Raw genomic sequence first — 21,921 nt, 5'->3', positions numbered from 1 at the left:
TTTTTCTCTATAGTACTGTCTTTTTAATTATCAATTTAACGTACTTAAGTATAAAGAGCTAATAAGCTCTTTATCTAGGATCACTTGCATTGGCTAACGCTAGTGTCGCCGATACTTTATAGTTTACTATATTCGGCAAGAAGCTCTCTGATTCCAATCTTTGAGTTTCTTATTCGGTTTTAAAACTATGTGGGATTTAATATCCCCTTAATTTAAGTAATGTTTTCATTGCCGAAATGAAGCTTATTAGCTCTTAAGTAACTTAATGATTGCACCTGTTTGGAAAACTCGTTCGCAGAGTACATAAGTTCTTTTCGCTATATACTTTGGTATTAGGTCTAGCTACTCACTGATGAAGCCTCAAAAAAGGCTGAAACCGGTCTGGGTAGTGACCTCCCTCCATAATGTAATAACAGCATACATTTCCTAGGAAATGTGTTTTTACATTATGGAAAATACCTAAGAATAGCGATCTGAACTTCCCCACCTTTGCAACGAGTTGCCCGGTATTGTACTACGTACTAGGATCACTTGCATTGGCTAACGCTGGTGTCGCCGATACTTTATAGTTTACTATATTCGGCAAGAAACTCTCTGATTCCAATCTTTGAGTTTCTTATTCGGTTTTAAAACTATGTGGGATTTAATATCCCCTTAATTTAAGTCAATTTAACGGGTTTAACGTGTTAAATATATTAGCTTAGTGAGAAAAGCTGGATCACAAACAATGCCAGTTTAATACTAAAAGCATGCTGAAAATGTTGGTGAATTAATCTGTGGCAGTATGCAAAATAGATTCTTATATTTCACTGATAAGTTAAAAGATGAATCGGATTCCGACGAGCATTGCGTGAAGATTTCTTGGGAAAGACCTATTTCTAAATTCTCTTTAAGGAGCAAAGAACTTCTCCAATGACTCTTCAGGTGATGGATTAGTCCATTTCATACAAAAGTGGAAAGAATATTCACCATGAAACTCGAATTCTTCCCTCAAAACAGCTTTCTCGAATTCTTCCCTCTGGTCAGAGAACACGCAATTGCAAATGCGGTGCGCTTGCCTCACAACTCTAAATTGATTAGGAATAATCTAAATAACTATCGATTCCATTAAGATCTGATTGCAGCGACATGAGAGTCACAGTGGATTATTATGATTATTATTAGAGTTTAAGGGTAAACAGTTTATTCGCTTTTATTTTATATAATTACTTAATTTTCTTTATATCAATACTAGGGGCTCTTCCCCCCCCTGGCGCCCAATCCCCCGAGTTCCGGGCTGGTAAGCCGGAGACAAAAAAAAAAGTGACATAAAAACGTTTCAACTTTCGGCTTATCTTTTTATATATATAGAGTAGATGAAGAATTTATATTAATATCAGCCATTTCTGTGTCTCGTTTATTGTTTTGTAGGATACTATGAGTCACGTTGGATATGATCTCTGGAAAGGTGTAATAATTGTTATACTGATAATGTTTTCGGTTTCATGTTTAATTAATCTTGTGCGATTTACAAACTTTTCGCTATTGCTGCAGTGTTTTCTAGAAACTTAGTCTTTGATTGTTTTCAGTGTGGAGCTGAGATCTTTAACTTCAGCAACATTAACATTTTATGAATATTTTATTTTTGCACAAAAGTAAAACAGTAGTTTTGCTTTGCACTATTTTCCTCATATAATGAAGGTAGTTCTAAGATTATATCAATATTTTGAAAGTACAATGTTTGTGTTTATTACTACCGAAAATAGCCAACCATTCTTCAAGCAACTTTACGATCAAATGACTTTCCAGAAGATATTTCTCCAACTTATTTGCTTCTTTTGAGTAATCTTCAGTAGGGTAAAAGCTACAAAGACATAATTTGATATGGTTTCTTCCAGTATTCTACCTTTAAGATCTGAATATTTTTGAAACCTGGTGTTATTCACTTCGCTGACTTAGATGTCTCCTTTTTTTCTACTAGCATTGGCGAGTTACATATACATTACTGTATACACTATATGGTTGTATGTCTGTAAGGAAAAGCTTATACAAATTATTTTTAAGACAAACTTTATAAACTCAAAGAGAATTACGCAAGCTCGTCCAGAGCAGGCGCTTACAAACATGCATGTCTTACGAGAGATTCGAAACGCAGACTTCGCAGCAAACAAGCAATTGCATTTTACAACTGAGGAAGGAGGTAGCTATTTAATTAACTGTTTCATAATAATAATAATACATATAAAAATACATAGAAATAATAATACATATAAAAGCTATCATTGTGACATCATATTACTTGGCAACCTCTTTCTGTAGAGATCGCAAGTAATTGGATACTTGAGTAATCTGGTTATTAAGTATAATTCTTATTGTAGACATTATTCTGGAAAGCTATTTTAAAAAACGATCGTTCGTTCTTTAATTCGATCTTGACTTGAATGAAAGAATCTTGGATCTTGATCTTACCTCTTGTATTGTTATTATATCTAGTTTTTGTGGTTGTAGCAATTTTTTTGATATTTATATAATGAATAATATACCGGCGCCTTGCTGACCTGGTTTGTTTGGTCGAGTGGTTAGCTTATCTGCTCTCCAGTCAAGAGAATACGGGTTTGAATCCCACGAAGGGCATGGATTTCAGAACTGTCCTACTACTACGTTCCTGCCACTTCTTCTAGCAGAAGGTTTCAATCCCAAAATCTAATGAGGTAGGGGAGTGACGATGTGCCGTCAAAATGACTTCACATGTGAATAACAAACGAACTGACTCGGTCCCACATAAAATTAAGAATTCATTATCATATCCCATGACATTGCATTGCATTGCATTGGTATGGTATCAACAAACAAGTAAAAGCCCCGAAAGATTTCGGAACTAGTGAAAGATTTCAGTGGCTGAGGTAATCTGTTTGGTAAAAGCAAAACATAGCTCTCTAAAATATCCTGACATTTGTTAAGATATTATGCAATTGCAACACACACCCTACTTAACAGACAGAAAACGCTGTCGAATTAAGAGCAGAAAGCAAAATAATCTTATAAAGCATATCAGCTACATCTCCTCTCTCTCTCTCTCTCAGACATGTTTGGACTTATAAAACTAAAGAAGGTGAACAACAGTACACATAAAGTACTATGTGAGAAAACCTAATTGATGTATGGCTATAACAATAATAGCAAAAATACATCGGGAATCATAATTTCGAAAATAAGCATAAAGGATAAGTTCTGTTGTAGAATGCATATCCTTTTCCTGAAATTAACTTCAGACAATTTTTGAGACTGATAAATATTTCTTATAAAACTCAGCTTGCATATGAAACATATTTGATTCTGATTTATAGTTTTGAGGTATGTAGTTCCACAAGCTGAATCTGTAATATGGTACTGATTTGTTTAATTTCTTTTCTTTGTACGATTATATTTAGGTTATGTAAGTAGTGAGCGAAAAAGTTAACAATAGAATTAGGGTTTAGGCTTATGAGATGTCTGTCTGCAGTTAATTGCTGTATTCTCTCTCTCTCCACTGTATCTTGTTTCAATGACAACCTGAGCCCACTATCAGTGAAGGCAGAAGACTGACTGCCAGCCTCTCTTCAAAAAGTTAGTTAGGATTAAAGGAGCTCCGTTGATTCCCTTTAGGGAATAAAGGCTTTGGAGGATTTTTAAAAATATTGACGAATCCAGGATTGTAGACCGATATCTGAATTTTATAGTCAGACCTCTCAGTCACTATTTTTTTCCATTGATAACAAACCTCGAAGAACACAACCCAAGATATTTATGAAACTTTTCGCGCGATGTATAAAAGCATGTCGATGGCCGGACTTAATTCTATGTTACACATGTTTATTTTACCTTTCATCTTTTTTTTTTATTTATTACCATTGTTCCATACAATTGCATTCCTGTTAAGGTAGAATTAGGCTTTTAATACCTTCTATAAAAAAAAAAAAAAAAAAAAACTATTTTCATTAAATTATTGTAAATCATTGCTTAAAAAAAGAAAAGAAAAATTCGGGATATGTGGGGGAACAATTTCACTTTGCTTGTTTAATTGACTAAATGGATAGCCTCTCAACTGCTATGTCTACAGGCTGGTTGTATTGCATTGTGACAAAGCGGGAAATCATCGCCAGCTTTGAGATGAGAAAACCAGTGCCACCCAGCTTAATTGGATCCTGAAGTGTCATGTCTCAGAGTTTTCGGATTATCGCGTCACAGAAAGAATGTGCTATAGGTTTACGACCTTTCATGAATGGGACTGTCATACAAAATAATGAAAACCTTACTCGCACCCAGTGGCAGATTAAGGATAGTTGGGACCCCTAGGCAAATTATATCCCCCCCCCAAAAAAAATAATAATAAAGAATAAAAAATAAATAAATAAAAGTTAAGTGGCAAATAAATGAAATTTTGTACTTTTGAATTTTTTGAACTTCTTGATTTTTCTGCCTGTTGAAGGGTTAAAGGATGATAAATAATAAAACTTTTTAGTTAAATGAATAATTTTTTATGCCGTTTTTACAAATTTCCTTTGCGAATTTTAGAATTCGCGAATTTATTGATTATGTCTTCAAAGTTTATTTTTTTGGCAAACTCGTGTTCAGTGGAAATTAGGGATAAGGCATTTAATCGCTCTTGGCTCATTACAGCCCTCTTTTGATTTTTTATTAATGCCATCTTAGAAAAAGATCGCTCACCTTCACACACTCCGCACGACAATGTCAGATATAGTCGAAATGAGATACTCACGTTTGGATAGCATTTCATGGATAAGATTTTCTTAAACGTGTCTATGATATTTCCTTCATTTTCGCCCTTTTCCTCGATGTGAAGCGCGACATGTTGATGAAATTGGATTATACTGTTCAAAATGCAAAATACGAAGCTTGTCAACTAGCGCCGACATTGGTATTGAAGCATTATTTAAAGTGTAGTTAGCGCGCGCTGTTCAAAATACGTATTAAAATGTAATAATTGTTTTGAAAAAATTTTCACTTAAAATAATCAAGATTTTCATGATGTTTACTGAAAACATTAATATATTTTAGGAAAATGTCTTGGCTTGGGGGCCCCCAAAGCCTGGGCCCGCTAGGCACGTGCCTCATTGCCTTAATGGGTAATCCGCCACTACTCGCACCCTTAAATTTGTCTTGGATTTTGTTGCCAATTAAAATTGTAATGTTAGATATAAATAAATACATCTCCTAAAGGAATATATATGATAAATAACTTATGTGTTATAGCAAAATAAACTTTTAGTAGATGAGCATTCATATATATTGCACTCCGCTGACTTCTTTCAACATGAATTGTATAAACGACGCCGCTTTGTTAATATCATTCTTCTCAAGAGATGGCGCATCTCAGCGTGACGTCAGATCTGACCTAATTTGTTGATATATACTCGCTCCTATGTGGATTGTTCAATCATTTGTAGTGACTGTCGTCCGATACTTTCGGGCGTAATGAGTATGATATTGCAAGAACCCGATTTGAGTTTACGTAGTCCTGAAAATTTAACTGAACTTTTAAACAGTATGCCAGCCATAAGTAGTACTCCAAGTAGTAGCATGAGGTAATATGTTTTGTCAAGTGCAGTTGTAATAGTGTAGTCACCTGCGCGTTGGTACTTCGATGGGTATTATTTGTTCAATTTCTAAACCTTTTGAGTTCTGCTTTAAATCCCCTACCAGTTGTTTTCGGTTACTCATACGTTGGTATGAATGCGTAATTAAACTGGTAATTTTGACATAGGTTTGGAATTATGTGAATATACTGCGAATTATCTTTTATTTCTTCAACGTAAGTATATCACTTCATTATGTATGCACAGCATAAGTATCACAAAGGCAAAATAACATGGTGCTACTTCAGTTTTCATGCTTATGATTGTTATCATTTCCTTTATCTTGTAGTGGTAAAAATTTCAACCATTTGTTACTAATACTAATCGTATTAGTGAAATAAGCTGATCTCTTACGGTAAGTAACTGGATTAATTTCTTTCGACATTTTTGTATAAAAATGGCTACCTATAATGCAGCTGGAGAGGTCGCCTGTAAGGAAGTTGATGTTACTGTTAATAGGGTCTCAGTTAAGTGAATTATCCTGAGGCCCTATTGGTGGAAAAGAAATGACGCCTTAGTGTCCATGTACACGTACGTACAATGACCGAATTAAAAAAAAAAAAAAAAAAAAAAAAAAATCGTGTGCTATTTTAATCTAGTAGACAAGTAGTTTTCCACAGGGAATGCACTTTTTTATTTTGAAAATAAATACAAAATGCACCTGGCTCAAGTTATACTGCTAAGCATGGTCTTTCATTTTGTCAAACGAAATCGAAATAAGCAAATGAGATGTTTGCATATAACTGATTTCTTTTTAAAAGAAAATTGAAAGCATCAAGGAGGGAGAGGGAGTGTAGCTCATGGTTAGATTGAGAAATCTTGAGCAAGGATGCTCTATTTATATTGCAAATTATAAAAATTTCCAGACGGTAAAAGAGGAATTTTATTTCAAGTGACTTATTGCATTTTATTTTCTTCCACAAGATATGAAATTGAATTTTAGGAAATCGTGATAATTTAGATGTTTGTAACCAGAGATATTACCACTTTCATAATTGCATGATTTCGTTTGACACTTTTTAATGGAAAAACTATTCTTATAAAACGCTATAGGAGGCATAAGTTAAAACAGGACTTAAGGTGCGTCGAATATATCTAAAGGATCTTAATACAAAAATCGTATACATCACGAAAAATGATCATATCGTGTTAAACTGTTGCTACACGCTTGATGTCTCAAACTTTTTCCTCTTACAACAGGCCAGTCATTTAATTCTTGGTTTTGCAAGTGCAAAGTTCATAATTTTCTTACCGAGAAATTGGCATCATGGGACAGTATTGAGACTTTAAGGATGGGTGAATTCATCCCAGCTAGGAGTCAGTTATTTAATTAGGTGTAATGTGGTTGAATTCAGATGGTATGTTTGCTGGGGCAGGGGCAGTTTCAAATGAAAACCTTTACTTCGAACCTTCAGTTATGAAATAATACAAAGGTATCAAGTGACGAGATTAAACTCCAAAAACTTTTGGACTGGTATCTTAATTTAACTAAATTTTCGTATTAATTATTGTACTAAATTTTCTCGGTGAAAATTCTCTGGTGCTTTATAGCTCCATCATTAAATTTACTTAACATTCATTTGTTCTTGTGAAGTAGTCAATTGCTATAACATCGAGAAATGATCATATGTCAGACATTAGCATTTCTTCTGCAAATTTTGCATTTGTGGTATCTTTTCTTCTAACAACTTCAGTGATATGGAGTACATGTATTGGTAACTTTTTTGTAAAATCTCAAATCATGCATCTGGACAGCATTAAGAAAATGGTTTTTTGGTAGTATTATATTATAATACATTTTGTGTGTGTTCATCTGCAGAAATGTTTTGGTTTAAACTTTAATTCACTTAATTGATCTCATTTTGAGAACATTGCCTCTGTATTTCAGTGATGTTCTCTCCTATTGAAGTGATATTTTCTTGTAATACATGAAATTCATATTTTTAGAAAAAAGAGGATGAAAATACTGTATGTGGAAGATATTAGTTCAGTAATGTTGAGTTTTGTCTGAAATGATTTAGTTCAATTTTCTTATTGAACTTGTATTCTAATTTATTTTTTGTGAAATTTCAGTGATGTGTTACTCATTATCATCAAAGAAATCCTGACACTTCTGTGAATTGCTGTAGAAAATATTTATTTTTCATTAGCAGCTGTTATTACTTTCTCAAGCTAAGATATGCTTTAGTTCTGTTTAACAGAACTACACACAGTAAAGTGGAATAAGAGTATTATTGTTATTTAACAACTCCAGGGAGTCCAAAGACTCATCAAGGGAGGGCACCTGCTCTACAACTGTCTCTACCGTTCCACCAACTGACTGCGACTACACCATCGTCATATACCCGCTGACCACCACTAGTATTAGTTGTTTACCATTTTGCCAAACTTAAGTTTAGAAGAGCTGTGTCAGAAACTTTAGGATGGGTGAATTCATCCCAGCTAGGAGTTAGTCAGTAATTAAGTGACCCCACTAGCAGAATTTCAATAGATGGACAAATGAGAGGCTACCAGCTCTGGTTTTGCAGAGTATAAGATTTGAAAGTTAGAAGGCAAAAATAGAATTTTCTATGTTCAGGCTGGTGGGATATGGGAAGGTAGAGAAAATCAGTGATCCTGGACAGCACAACAGATTGACAATTGCATGCACAGTAGGACTACTTTCCATGCTTTACAAGAGTTTAAGATGCATGTAGACCATTGTAGAAGGGCCTTGTAGCACTCATATGATGCAACATGTCCTTCACTTAGAATGATCCTGTCTAAATACAAAGATTTCAAGGATTTCAATTAATAGTAAACTTGTTCATTTGGTATAGAAGTAGCATTTTCCTCTTAAAACAGGAAATCAAGTAGATATGGAATTAACTATAATTAACTGTCCTTATAACTTGTGTTGCTTTGGTCATATTTCAACCACTGCTCACATTTAGGTGAAATGTTACTATTACTTATTGGGCACTGACTGAAGTGGCTAGCATGTTTAGTCCCCCAAAACATGGGTTCTGGTTTGTCTCCCCAAATCTAACATGCAGTGGGTTGCAAGCCAAGCATTCCATGAATATACAGAACCTCCATCTTTGAGTATGGCAGTGAAGTAGCTTATACAGGATGTCAGTGGTGTATGGTCTGAATCTTATCAGCTGACACAATCTTAGTCATCTACACTGCCAGATCATGCCAAGAGGAGACTGTTGTGGCATGGAGACAATGTCCTCTATATGGATGACATGCCTAAGAGCATTTTCTCCTACAAATGTGTTTTCTTGCTTTGTGTATAACTTAATGCTATATACACTCTAATATTTATAATAGATATAATATGCATTATCACATACAAACATCCAAATCTGACTTGTTTTCTATTGAACTCCAAATTACTGCCCCAAACCAATCAGTTAACATTTAATACTTTGTATAGCTGTGCTGTTGTGCAATTCAGTATTCTTTGCCAGAGGATACCTAAAGTCAAATCTAACATTCTGTAACCTAAGATTTCCTTGCCCTGCTGACTTCATTGCTTCCCATTTCTGGAAATCATTCACATTTTATCAGCTTATCTTAAAGCTTGGTTTTCTTGCAATTGTTCACATCTCTACCTTTTTCCATTCTGCTGACCGAGCAGATGTTAAGTAGTGATTTGAAACAAATAGTCTGCCAACCAGAATATTCTTCTCTTGCCCATCATTCTGCATCTTAACAACTATTACTAGGTACTCCAAGGAACTTGGTAATAATTCAGATCAATCTGTTTTATCTGCAAACATCCTCCTCAGCAATTCACAAGTTTCTTTGGCATTATAACCCCAAGTTTGAGATCTTGCTCATTTTTTGTAATATTGTTATAGAAGGCCCTTACTTCTAAATTGGAATTGAGGGCTTTCTCCAATCTGGTCACAATTTCTACCTAGTCATGTTATGGGGTTTCTTGACTTGTGCTGCCAGAGCAGTCAAAGAAAAACATTGTCCACTGTTAGATAAGGGGATGATATACTTGCTCTCCAACTAGCTAGAGGTTTGAATCCTGCCATGGACATCAGTATTTGAGGATAATTCTTTTAGGTGGGATATAATTTTTCCTTTTGAAACCACTATTCAATTTATTGAAGCCTGAAATGGCTTGAGAATTCAGTGTTCTCTTGAGTAGGATTTCCAGACTATATAAAATACATCAACTAAACTTTTTTTGCCTACCAACAGTTACTATGATAAACTTTGTTAACATCTATTTTATCATAATTGTTATTTGAGACAAACTCCATCTTTATTTACAGCCTATACTAAACCCTGTCATACTCATTAAAAAAAAAAAAAAAAAAAAAAAAACAGGGCAAAGTCCAACTTTGAAAGGGTTAAGTGCTGTGATCTTGCCTCTTGCACCAGTGGCAGTCGTAGTCTTGTTTCTTGCAAAAGCTGTTGGGCACTCCATCTGCTTCATCTTTATAGTATTGAAATGTCACCCATGATAAAGCTGACCTGGCATTCTTCTCATCCACTTGTGTAATGACTATAGAAGACCACTTAGTTTACCCTTAAACACTGCATTCCTTGCTGCCTCCTGTGGCAATCTACAAAAAAGACAATTTTGGACAACTAGATATCAAAAAGATTCTGGTCCTTCAGGTATCCCACCAGATATGCTGAATAGATGTGTTCTAACTAATACTTCATGATCTTTATATTATACTTGGCTGGAATAGTCCCAATAGGATGGAGTCAAGTTTATGTATAGCCAATTTCAAAAGTGACTACCATTAAACATGGACTTATTTCTTTCATTTCAGTGCTATCTGAAATAATAGAGATCAGCAGTCAACTTTATTGCTACCCTGGAAAACCACTCACTAAATCATCTATGGATTCTGCATCAGGATTCACAGATGTTGAGCTACAGGATGGTCCAAAATGTACCTACCAAATTTAATGCTGTATTATTCCTGAACAAAGCATACAAATCTCATCTCAAGTATATTGAGGTCTGCATCTTATTCCATTTATATTACATGTTCAATAAGTTTACCTTCAACCTCAACGAACTTCTGCAATCGTATCGCAATATTGTACACCACCTTGTGGAGGACTTCTGTTGGAATAGCCAAGATTTCATGCTCGATAGATGACTTTAGTTTCTCAAGTCTTTGGGTTGTTCTGATACTTTTTTTTTAATGGGGTCATCTCAAAAAAAAAAAAAATCCAATGGATTGAGGTCTGAATAAGGTGGCCAGTCAATTCTGCTTCTGTATTGCTTTGGATAATCCAAAGATACACAGAAAGCTTTATTCAGAAGCTCAAATGGAGAACTTGCTGAAGACTGCTGCATTTGATCCCTAACACCCAAGACAGTCTCCTATGCTTTTTCGGGCTTCTTTCAAATGTTTCCCAAACATTTTTCAATGTTTCTTTTGGTCTTTGCTGTTGAAAATTGGATTTAAACTGCATAGGTACATTTTGGGCCACCCTGTCCATAAGTGGGTTAAGGTTTATATAGGTTTGGAAATCAGAAGTGCAACAGATTTCTCCAAGATATGAGTTTTGCATTGAGGGCTTCTCAGCATATTACCATCTTGTGGTGTCTCTTACTCCCTCCATCCTTTGTAATTGATTACCTTACACTGAGGTGGTAGGTGTTCAGATGTGCATACTAATGCAGGTGTTTGAAGCTCTTATATCACCCACCCTCTTACACATAAATGACTTCACTGACATCAAACTTTATCCAGTTTTGCTAATGAGCACTCACCTTACTCATATGATAAACCTCACAGTATTCAGTTTCAAGACAGGTGCCCTAAACATTGATCATTCCAACCTTGTCTCTTTGCTTCCAAGAAACTTATATTTTTTACTCAAGATATTAACTTATATCTGTCCAGCTTATTCTGGCCAACCTTGGAATACTGTTCACTCATTTGGAGTGGTGCAAGACCTAAATTCCTGCTGTTCAGAATATTTTATAACCTTCAGCCACTGTCAGTTTTCTCACTCTTTAGATATTTGCAGAAGCAATGTTCAGAAGAACTAGCATCCATTTCACTAAATCTTTGTTAAACCTTTCCAGCCCTTTTGGCAGAATGGTTAGCACATCCACTTTCCAACAGGCTGGATTTTAAATCCTGTAGACATGGATGTTTGTGATTATCTTTAGTTGGGAAATTTCATCACCTTGCATGACCACCATCCCAAATATTGGAGGCTTGAAATGGCTTATTTCATGCTAGATCAAGGTTTCTGGACTATGTAAAACAAATCAATAAAAACATTCTTAGCCCACTTATGGTTATGTGACATTCAGTTGTTTTGCCATATTGTTGCAAGGGGTGGTGGTGGGAGAGTTTTGTGAATGTATCTGCCTGTGTGTGGGTTTTCTGTATACAGTGAAGGTAAGTGTATCATTAGGCAGGTGTGTGACTAAGGTGTCTAGGAAGGGTAAACAATTGTTCTTTTCCTTTTCCATAGTAAACTGGATTCTTGGATGTAGGCTATTGAGATGACTGAGGAAGTAATCTAATGTGTCTGGGCCATGAGGCCAAATAGCCTACATCCAACACAAGTCTTACATCTGTAAACACAACTATGGCCATTCAGGCTTGGCTGACCATGTTTTGGACACCACCCACAATATCATGGAAGAAAACCACCATGTTCCACCACAGCAAATTCAAGAAAGACTTTTCTTAGAAGCAGCAGCTCTCAGAAACCAACCAAATCTTAATAAATATGGTTGCATTAAGCTTCTGAAGATTTGGGAAACACTCCTCACCAGAGGTCCCACCTTACATTCCAGGCCACCTGCTACCGCCCTTAGAGGGCGCTCCACCTAGATAGGACTTTAGTGTCACCCACGTGGTTGGGCTTAGTATTATAAGATTTGTGTGCATGTTACATTAATTGTTTTTGTAATCCCCGTAGATGTCCTAGTGACTAGGACGAAATATAGGAAGTATTAAATTCTATTTTAATTCTTTTTGAGTGTTGTAAAAAAAAAAATCCATTAAGCCTCCAACATGATGTCCTTGCAGTACTTAAGCCTCTACACATGACTTCATAAGAGGATTAGTATTAGATTAAAGAAACTTTGCCTTCTGTTTTATGATAGTTGGGTAGGAGCTGTTTCTGTGAATTGGATAACAGAACTAACATCCATTAATTATGAAAGAAAGTTTAAACATCCTTGTCATCAGAATTTTTGATCTGACGCACACATACAGTTGTGAAGACAAAGGTTGCAGTTTTCTTTCGGATCCAAATTTTGTCTAAGATGTAAAAAAAAAAAAAAAAAAATCTTACAAGGCTTCTCAACTACAGGAGCTGGTCCATCTTGTATTCTATTGGCTGTTTCTTCTCAAATTAATTCATTTTGCAAACTGGCTAGATAATATATAATAGCTGCTTTTGCTGTAGTTATGATGCCTCTGAATTTTACCTTTAATTGAAATGAAAATATTCCAAGAACCTCTTTGAAGCTGTCCTGTATTATGGGTGAAAATTTTAGTATATGGTTCTTCTAGTGTAAGATGACTTTCATAATTGAAAGATAAACTGATCTGATAGAAAAATTTAGGCATTTGGAATTTGCATAATTTCAGTAATTACCAGCTTATGACTTTTATAAAACTTCAGTTAGCATTTTGACACCACTGAATTTTATGTTAGTATTAAGTCAGTTGAATGTTCTGATTAGGACTCAGTGAGATTGCTACATATTAAGAAAATGTTTGAAAAAACTGTCCATGATTTTGATTGAGTTCATAACAGATCATGGATCTAAAGGAGAAAAAATTGCCTTTTTGTAAAGGATTCAGAACAGTGACGGCTGTTTCCATAATGGTCAAGAGGATTATTATTATTCTTGACACCTCCATATAAGGAACATGTCTGGATATGTTAAAGGGAACAATGTTTGAGTAATCGGATTCAATTTTATAATTGAACAGGGGAGAAGTTTTTTAATTTGGCAGCCATTTTTGATACTTTATGATAAATCAGTATTCAAGTTGAGGAGAATGTGAATGGGAGGGAAGAGTGGAGGTGATTAGTACTAATCTTTTCCCCTTTGAGACAGTAAAGTTACTTATCAGTTTGATGGCCAAAGTGTGGAGATAATGGGGAATATAATTGCAGCAAATGTTAATATTTCAGTATTTGAATGGATGATATGGACAGTTGGATATGTTGTATATGGTTTTCACCAGAAGTAAATTTAATCTTTAGTAGCAGGACTTAAGATAGGTTTCTTCATTCTTCATATAGCAAAAGCTGTAAACATCCAGATAATGCTCAACACATTGAGAATATTTGAGTCATTGAGGTGATTATTATTATTTGCGAAATAAGAGATTTCATAAGGAATTCATCTGGACAATGTTGTACAGATCTAGATTTCAGCATATCAAAGAATGCATGAAGATGAGAAATTTTATCAAGATGGATGTCAGTTGAAGGAATGTCTTTTAGAGTTTAGCAGATAAGGTTTATAAGTTAGTAAGAGGAGTTTAGATATTAAGAATATTATGGCACTGAGAAAAAATGGTCATCCTTGGAAGCTGTATTGAGCAGGAACTCTTTGCACTTGATAACTGCATGTGTCAAATGAGTTTTCTGATAGACTGAACTTTAGTTTAGTCTGCTAATTGATTAAATCATCTGAAGAATTTTGCAGGGAGGTCAGGAGGTCTTTAAGTAAAGTCCTAAAAGTTACTCACTGTATAGTATATTTTACATTCAGTTTTAGGTTAACTGTTTCTGTATAACAAGTCAGTCTTAACATTTTAATTCTGAAATTGTTTTAATAAATTTGGGTTTGATCAATCAGAAATGATCAGGGCACTGAAATTCTCATCTTTTTCAGTTAAAATAGTGTTAGAAACAGCATGTTAGGATGAAAGATTTGCATTTTTTAAATGTAGTTAATTGATTTGTACAAGTAAAGAAATGACTAAGATTTGTTTTATAATAGTATTCTTGTGTAAAGAATAGCAGATAATTTTTGCATTGTATGCTATAAATAGCTGTATTTTCTGATCATGTCCATTAAATTGCAAAATCAGGTATCCTGAATTTTAGATACCTGATCTTAACTCTGCAGCTGATCTGACAGATAAAAATTGTTTAATATAAATATTCTTGCACATATCCAGTGTATAGCTTGGAGGTAATGAATAGCTGCATATGTGATATTCCATGCTGTTTATGTGGTCAGTTCTGATTTAACACTTTATGTAAAGGTTTGTGATATTTCATAATGAATTGTATCTAAGAGATACTGTGACCTCAGATGTCAGTATAGTATTGGTTTAGTTTTTTTATTTACCTTGAAAATGACTGGAAGAATATCGATTGGATAATCCACGATGTTCAAGAGATTCAGCGATTTTGTTACTAGAGTCTGAGAATAGTTGAAAGTGATAGTTGATAGTAAATTGTATCTTGGTGGTTTCTTTTGTTCAATAATTTCTAGATTGTAACTGAAAATAAACCATGTATTATATTTGCAGTGTTTAAGTTTTATTGCATTTAGCACATACTAGTAATGACTGTCTCTTAGATACACAAGACCTACGCTGCAATTTTTTTGATCTCTGCAGGGTTAAGTAAAATTAAGTTTGACTTTTCAGTCAGCTTGGTCACACAGAGGTTGCACTTTCATTGCTGGAAATTTATTTTTACCTTTTTGTATAACATTGGCCAAAAATAAAATATAACATTACTGTCCTTGAGTGCTTTTTTAGCAATAAAGCGGTGTTTCTTTGTGGTTCATGAGACTGCCAGATGAAACTTAATTTTGATTCTAGTTGCCAACTGCAACTTTACTAGGTTTTGTTTTAGTCATTTCCCAAGTTAATGTTTGTTATAAGCTTCTGGTCCTAGCAGCCAAGCCTTTTAGTCCATGCTTTAACAGTATTATGCAACACAAAAACAATAGGCATAATCAAATTCCTGATATACTCTCAAAAGGTGCACTAGATATTATGATAGTGCTACATGAAAAGTTCCTGTTATTTTTAACTTTCTGTTGAGTTTTCTTCAAAATTTAATGTTATGTCAGGACTCCTGTATTGCCAGTTACATCTTAGTTTTTTTAAGGTAGTCATTGCATCTTGCCATCTCAACTTGATTCTTTCTTGATGTTACACCTGAGATTAGTTCTGCTCACACATTGCTGAATGTAGCAGTGTCATGTTCCTTCCTAATACCTTCATTTTTAATACCATCTGTTCACTCTCGAAATTTTATTTTTTATTTTATTTTTATAACTCATAACTAGGCCCTAGTCTTTGATCAACTATCCATGCTAATGAGATACATAAATTGATTTCACTTGACTTCCCACCATTCCAGCTTTGCTTGATGCTTATCATCACTAAATTATATCTAAACAGCTGAAATATTTCAATTTTTTCTATAGGTTCTCCATTAAAATGCAGTTGTTTTTCATATTCCATCCTGTTTTCATAGTTTTGCCTTTCTGTTGCTGATTTTCATGCCAGATCTGTTATTGCAGTTTCTCAATCTTAAAAATCCTGTAGACTTGCATGGAATTTGTTCAGAAGTATAGCATATGTAAATACAAGCCTTTCCATTCTTATCAAATGGCTACTTTCATAATGAGTGGAAATAGTATGCACCCTTGTCTTGTATCTATAACAAACTATCTTTCTGTTGTAAATGCTGACTTACAGCTGAAATATACTGTATTTGTTATGTTCTCTTTTACAGCATATGACTAGTGTCTAGAATAGCTTTTTCTCTTGGCACCTTTATCATATGCATTTTCCAGCTCTACCAAGCAAATATAGATGTGTATTTCCACGATTTCTCAGTTACATCTTTGGGAAAATCTGATCCTGACAACCTGTTTGGCTTAGACTTGTGTTATGACAAGTAGTCTGAAGAACTGGTTAAAAAGCAAAAATATAAGCCAGTTACTCACTATTTTTGGATATAGTATAATACCATTAGTGCATGAATAACTTCCCAACTTAAGCTGATCTGGTTCGTTGCTAAGGTCACTGGATGCATCTTCTGTTTTCATCTCTCATAGTCTGTTACTGTAACATTAGACAGAGCTTATTTACTGGCATCATTAACTCCTGCATTGATTCATAATAAAATACCTCCACTTTACTAAAATTCTGCATGTCTCCTAAAATTGATCTAAAAATCTGCTTTAGAATTAAGTACCCTATAGTATCTCTTTAATTATGCCTTACACTATGGAAATAAATATGTTCAGCTCTTTGAATTATCTAAATTATCCCTTCCTTACAACTGGACTACCAATTTCACATATCATTCGCTGATTGTTTGATGGATTCTCAGATTTTTTCATTAATGCTAGAATACTTCAAGTCTCAACCACTCTTCCTTTATATAATAGCATTTCATAACACATCCATAAATCATATCCATAACTTTTACAGTACTTTCTCTTCATTGACTTTCTTTCTGTTGTGATCCTGATGTAGTGGAGAATGCAAAGGAGTTAAAAAAAACATCAGGATTGTGAAATACTAATTATGAAGACAGGCTGAGACACTAGCAAACAGGAAAAAGAGGGGTGATATGATTGACTTACAAACTTCTAAAAGGGTCATACAAGATTTCAGTTGATGGAATTTTTCATTTAATGGAAGGTGTGGAAAGGATAAGGGGCTATCCTTGGAAGCTGAGAAAGAATGCTGCTAAGAAGGGGATAAGGGCTAGATTTTTCTCTCATAATGTGATTAGAATGGATTGCCACTGGATGTTGTGTGTAAGCAGTATGAATGATAGCTGGTGTGTGTAATGTTGCTTCTCCCAATAAGTCAGTTTCCCTGGAGGTCTTTTAATAAGCTACAAAACAGTAAAATATTAAACTAACAATGGAATCCACACTTGTGCTATCTGGATGCATGCTGGTTGGTGGTATTATGCATACCACTGGCTTCTGTGTGCTAAATGTTTTGAGACCATATTTGATATGCCTTGTTTCTTGTGGATGTTTTATCATTTCTGCTGACCATTTGAGCAATAGAAACTAATTTGTGCAAATCATTGTAGTTTGCTGCCATAATACTTCATGTTGGTCTATGTATTATTAATTTTTCCCTTCACATCTTTGAAGCATTTGGACATTGTGTATCTCTTCTAATATAATGCAACCCATAGGTATAAGTGATCTTATGTTACATTACATTACCACGAAGGTATTCTGTGTGGTTTAATACCAGCATTATTTAATCTAATTTGACCTGAAGCAAGGTCAAAAGTATATCATCCATATCCTTGATTTGTAGGCCATTACTATTGTCTTAAATTTGCATTCATACCATGAAGAAAGAGTATTTTTGAATCTAGTGTCTAGGGCATGATGAGAAAGGCAGTTTTCCTATAATGATTAAATTTTTATCTTCCAGATTGGAACTGTCCATCTTGTTTCACCCATTATTTGGAGTTAGATGTATTAGATTTTGTGGAGGGGGGGGGATCCTTACACAACTTGGATAAGTTGTGTGCAGTTTAAAGGTGATATGAAGGTTGTATTTGTATAATATTCTATTCTATTCCATATTCCTTTAATAGGGCTTGATGCCCTGATAATTACCATTTTCACCTTCTATTATAGATGGTTAGAATCAGGGCATGTTAAGTTAGCAAGACTGTCTCTTGCTTTCAAGTACAATAAGCTGGTAATCACTTAAAATAAGTTTTTGTATTTGGGGCCTGTTTTCTTTATATTACACATTATTTTGAAAATCTCAGCAGTATGCCATCAGCATCCTGGTTGGATTTTGTGCTTGATAGCATATTCATCTTAGTTCAAGTGTTGAACTGAGGTTATTCTTAATTGCTCCTCGAAAATGTTGAAATTGATAATTTTTGTCCAGATTGATACTTAAATAATTAAGTGGCAGCCTCCTTAAAGAGGGTTGAATCATCTTAATGCATTCTGGACAAAAAAATTCATAGGGGTCAAGTGCTAAAAAAAACATTGCATTTCCTTAGATTTACATTCTTTATATTTTTCTTAATTATTTCATTAAAGGCATTTTTTTAGTATTCTTCCAGATGTGGAAAGCCTTTTATCCAAAGCAGGATTAAGTTTTCATGAAGTCTGTCTTTGGAACTAAAGAATAGCTGACTTATCTGCAGCCAATGCTGAACACTAGCAATTTTCAGTTTTCAGCTAATTAGTATAACAGTTATGTCAACCAGATTTTTTAGATGATCAAAGCAGATCTTTCATTAATTTCTCTCCATATTCCCCCCCCCCCCCTAGAATGTAGAAATACTTCCTAGCCTTCATACTAATAATTCTCTTGATCAGTATGGTCTCTCCAGTTGTATTGAGAACTTGTGCTCTAGAATTAACATTCATCCTTCATTGCTTTCACAAGCAGTACTCATCTGGCATCAGTCCATTATGGAAGTGACTTTATCCAAGCTGTTTCTAAAAGAAGTTTAGCTGTCAAACTTTCTTATTGGCTTCACTTTGGTACTAAAAAAAGACATCTACCAGCTTTTTCATCACCTTGATTAGCTTGAAACTAATATGAAACTGATGAATAATGTTGATAGTGTTTCTCCTTGTTTTACACCTTAAATTTGAAAGGGTCACCAAATTTATCTACTTTTTTTTCCATCATTACTAATCTGATTAATTTTAGTATCTTTTTAATTCTTTCATAGCCTTTTGTAGATGGTCTGTTTAGACCATCAAATGCTTAGTCTATAAATAACATGTAGATCTATTGCATGTTCAAAACATTTTTCCATCTGTCTGATAATGAAAAGTTGATCACTGGTACTTCTGTTTGATCTAAACCCACATTGATATTCTCCTGTTTTCTTTTTTGTAATTTCTTTAAGTCTCATTTATGATGGATATGAGAATTTTATAAGCTACATTAAGTAATGTAATACCCTTATAGTTACTACAGTCAAATTTATCTCCTTTTTTATAAATAGGGCAGATTATGGCAACGTTCTAGTAGTCTGGCATTTCTTCCTTGGACCAGACTGTCAAATACATCCTGTAGCACCAAACATATTGAATCTCCTTTGTGTTTCAGTAATTCTGCAACTATATTATCTTCTCCCAGGACTATTATTTCTCATTTTTGTATTTCAGCTTCAATTTGACTAGTTAGTGGTTTTATAGGGATATTCTCTTTTGCATCAGTGACCTTTCTTGTTTCTAATTGAATATTTCCCCATTTTAATGAATTAAAATATTCTGCATCTTTTTTTCCTCTCCTAAAAAAAATTTCTTATCTTTTACATGCGCTAGGTTGAAATCCTTGTTTCATTTTTTGGATGGTAGCATAAAAGTTTCTTTCATTTAGAGTATCAAGTTGTTGTTGTTCTATTTCTTATTTGTTTCATAATCTCTTTTTTTTTAGTATATATTTGCTTTTCTTCTAAGTTCATTATCTCTCCTGATTCCTTTTAGTATTTAGCTGCATTGTTTGTGCTCTTTGTTCTATTTTATAGCTGCATCACATTCTTCAAACCATTTGTTTTCTTTTCACCTATCGTTTCAGCAACTGCTTCTTTAATCATATTTTCAATTCTATTTATCATCAATACTATTAAAACTATCAGCTATGCTATTTTCAGTTTCAATTAATTTATCTTGGTATTTTTTAGCTTCCTTTACATCATTACTAAGTTTATCTATGTTCCACAACCCAAACTTTTTTGTCATTTTATCATTTGATAATCATTTTCACTAAATGATCACTGTCACAATTAGGGCCTCTACAGCTCTTGACATCAATGACAAAAGTGATGTCTTGAGACTCATGTTTTAACCTGATTTGTCATTCGTATCTGGTACCCTCCAAGTTTCCAGGTGGATTTATGTGCGAACGATGATCTTTTTATGAGCAATTTGTTTCTGATTGCAAATTGCATTGGTAAATCACCATTTTCATTGTTTTTATCATATAACAAATATTCCTGCCACTTTTGATTTTCATCTTTTGCAATCTTACTATTAGTCTCCCATGACTAATAGAATATCATACCTTTTTGTGTCTTATAGCAGACTTAGTCAAGTTGCTCATAAAATCTGAACTTCTTTCTCCTCAGTTGGTGCATGAGCTGAAATGACAGTAATATTTCTAAATTTTCCTTTTAGTCTTATTTTACATATTCAGTCATTAATAACTCATCATCAAATTCCTGACAAGTACTCGCAAGGGGTTTACAGGATATGATAGTACTACTTGAAAAATTTACATTACTAATTTACTATCTACAATTTTACTCCAAATCAGTCTTACTTGTCAAGACTCCAACATTATCAGATTATATTTCTATCATCTAAGGCACTTTGTACTATATCAGTCCACCTATATCTTGGTCTTCCTCTGGGTTGTTTTCCTGCCAACCTGGCAGAGAACATTTGTTTTGCTAATCTTTCCTTGCCCATTCTGTTTAAGTGACCATACCACCTGAGATTAGCTCTGCTAATGCATTCGTGGATGCTGCCAGTGTCAAGTTCTTTCCTACTATCCTCGTTTTTAATATGATATTGCCATTGATGCCATCTGTTCATGCCTATAATCTTTCTCAAGACTCTCATATCTGCTGTCTCTAGTCTTTGGTCAAGTGTTTTTACTTCTGACCCAGCTCTCAGATCCATAAGTTAAAACTGGTTTGAACACAGTCTTGTACAGCTAATTTAGTGTTCAGACTAATTTCTCTTATTCCATATGAATTTATTCAATTGACTTCCCACCATATCAGCTTTGCTGATTCTGTTGTCTATTTCTATATTTAATTTACCATCTTCAGTAAAAATCATGCCTGAGTAGCTGAAATCTTTTACTTGTTCCACAGGTTCCCTGTTCACAACAGTTGACATTTTCAACAAATCTACCTATTTTCATTGTCTTTTTAATGCTGACCTTCATACCATATCTATTACAACAGTTATTCAACTTAGTCAAGGAATCTTGTAGCAGATTGATTTAGAAGTATAACATTGTCTGCATAAAGCAAAGAGCTGACATTAACATCTCCAATTCTGATATCATGTTTAATACCCCTTTCCTTCATAATGTGATCCATATAGATAACGAATAACAGAGGGGATAATGTACATCCTTCAATTCTAACTGCCGACTTACAACTCACTTAAAGACTAAGTGTTTCTTGATAGAATGCCCCATTGACACCATATAACTGTAGCGTATTGAATAGCTTCTCTTTTGGCACCTTGTCATATGCCTTTTTCCAAATCGACAACTTAAATACAGATCTTTGTTATATTCCCATGATTTCTCCACTTTTTGTCATAAAGTGAAGATCTGATCCTGAC

At 34.2% G+C, this 21,921-nt stretch overlaps 1 protein-coding gene across 1 annotated transcript in view; it reads left to right on the top strand.

Annotated features, from left to right (window-relative positions):
- The first annotated feature begins 5,454 nt into the window (after positions 1-5,454).
- Oda (Ornithine decarboxylase antizyme) overlaps positions 5,455-21,921 on the top strand; it is a 46,242-nt gene continuing 29,775 nt past the window's right edge. Inside the window, exon 1 of the mRNA XM_090400763.1 lies at positions 5,455-5,551. Within this exon, the coding sequence (XP_090256889.1) occupies positions 5,455-5,551 (97 nt within the window). The remainder of the gene's footprint in view (positions 5,552-21,921) is intronic.

Source organism: Typopeltis vanoorti, chromosome 11 (assembly GCF_054136105.1).
Source record: "Typopeltis vanoorti isolate ZY-2024b chromosome 11, IOZ_Tvanoo_1.0, whole genome shotgun sequence".
In the NCBI taxonomy this organism is placed as follows: Eukaryota; Metazoa; Arthropoda; class Arachnida; order Uropygi; family Thelyphonidae; genus Typopeltis; species Typopeltis vanoorti.
The sequence above is the reverse complement of the archived record's forward strand: the minus strand, read 5'-3'. Positions and strand labels throughout refer to the sequence as shown.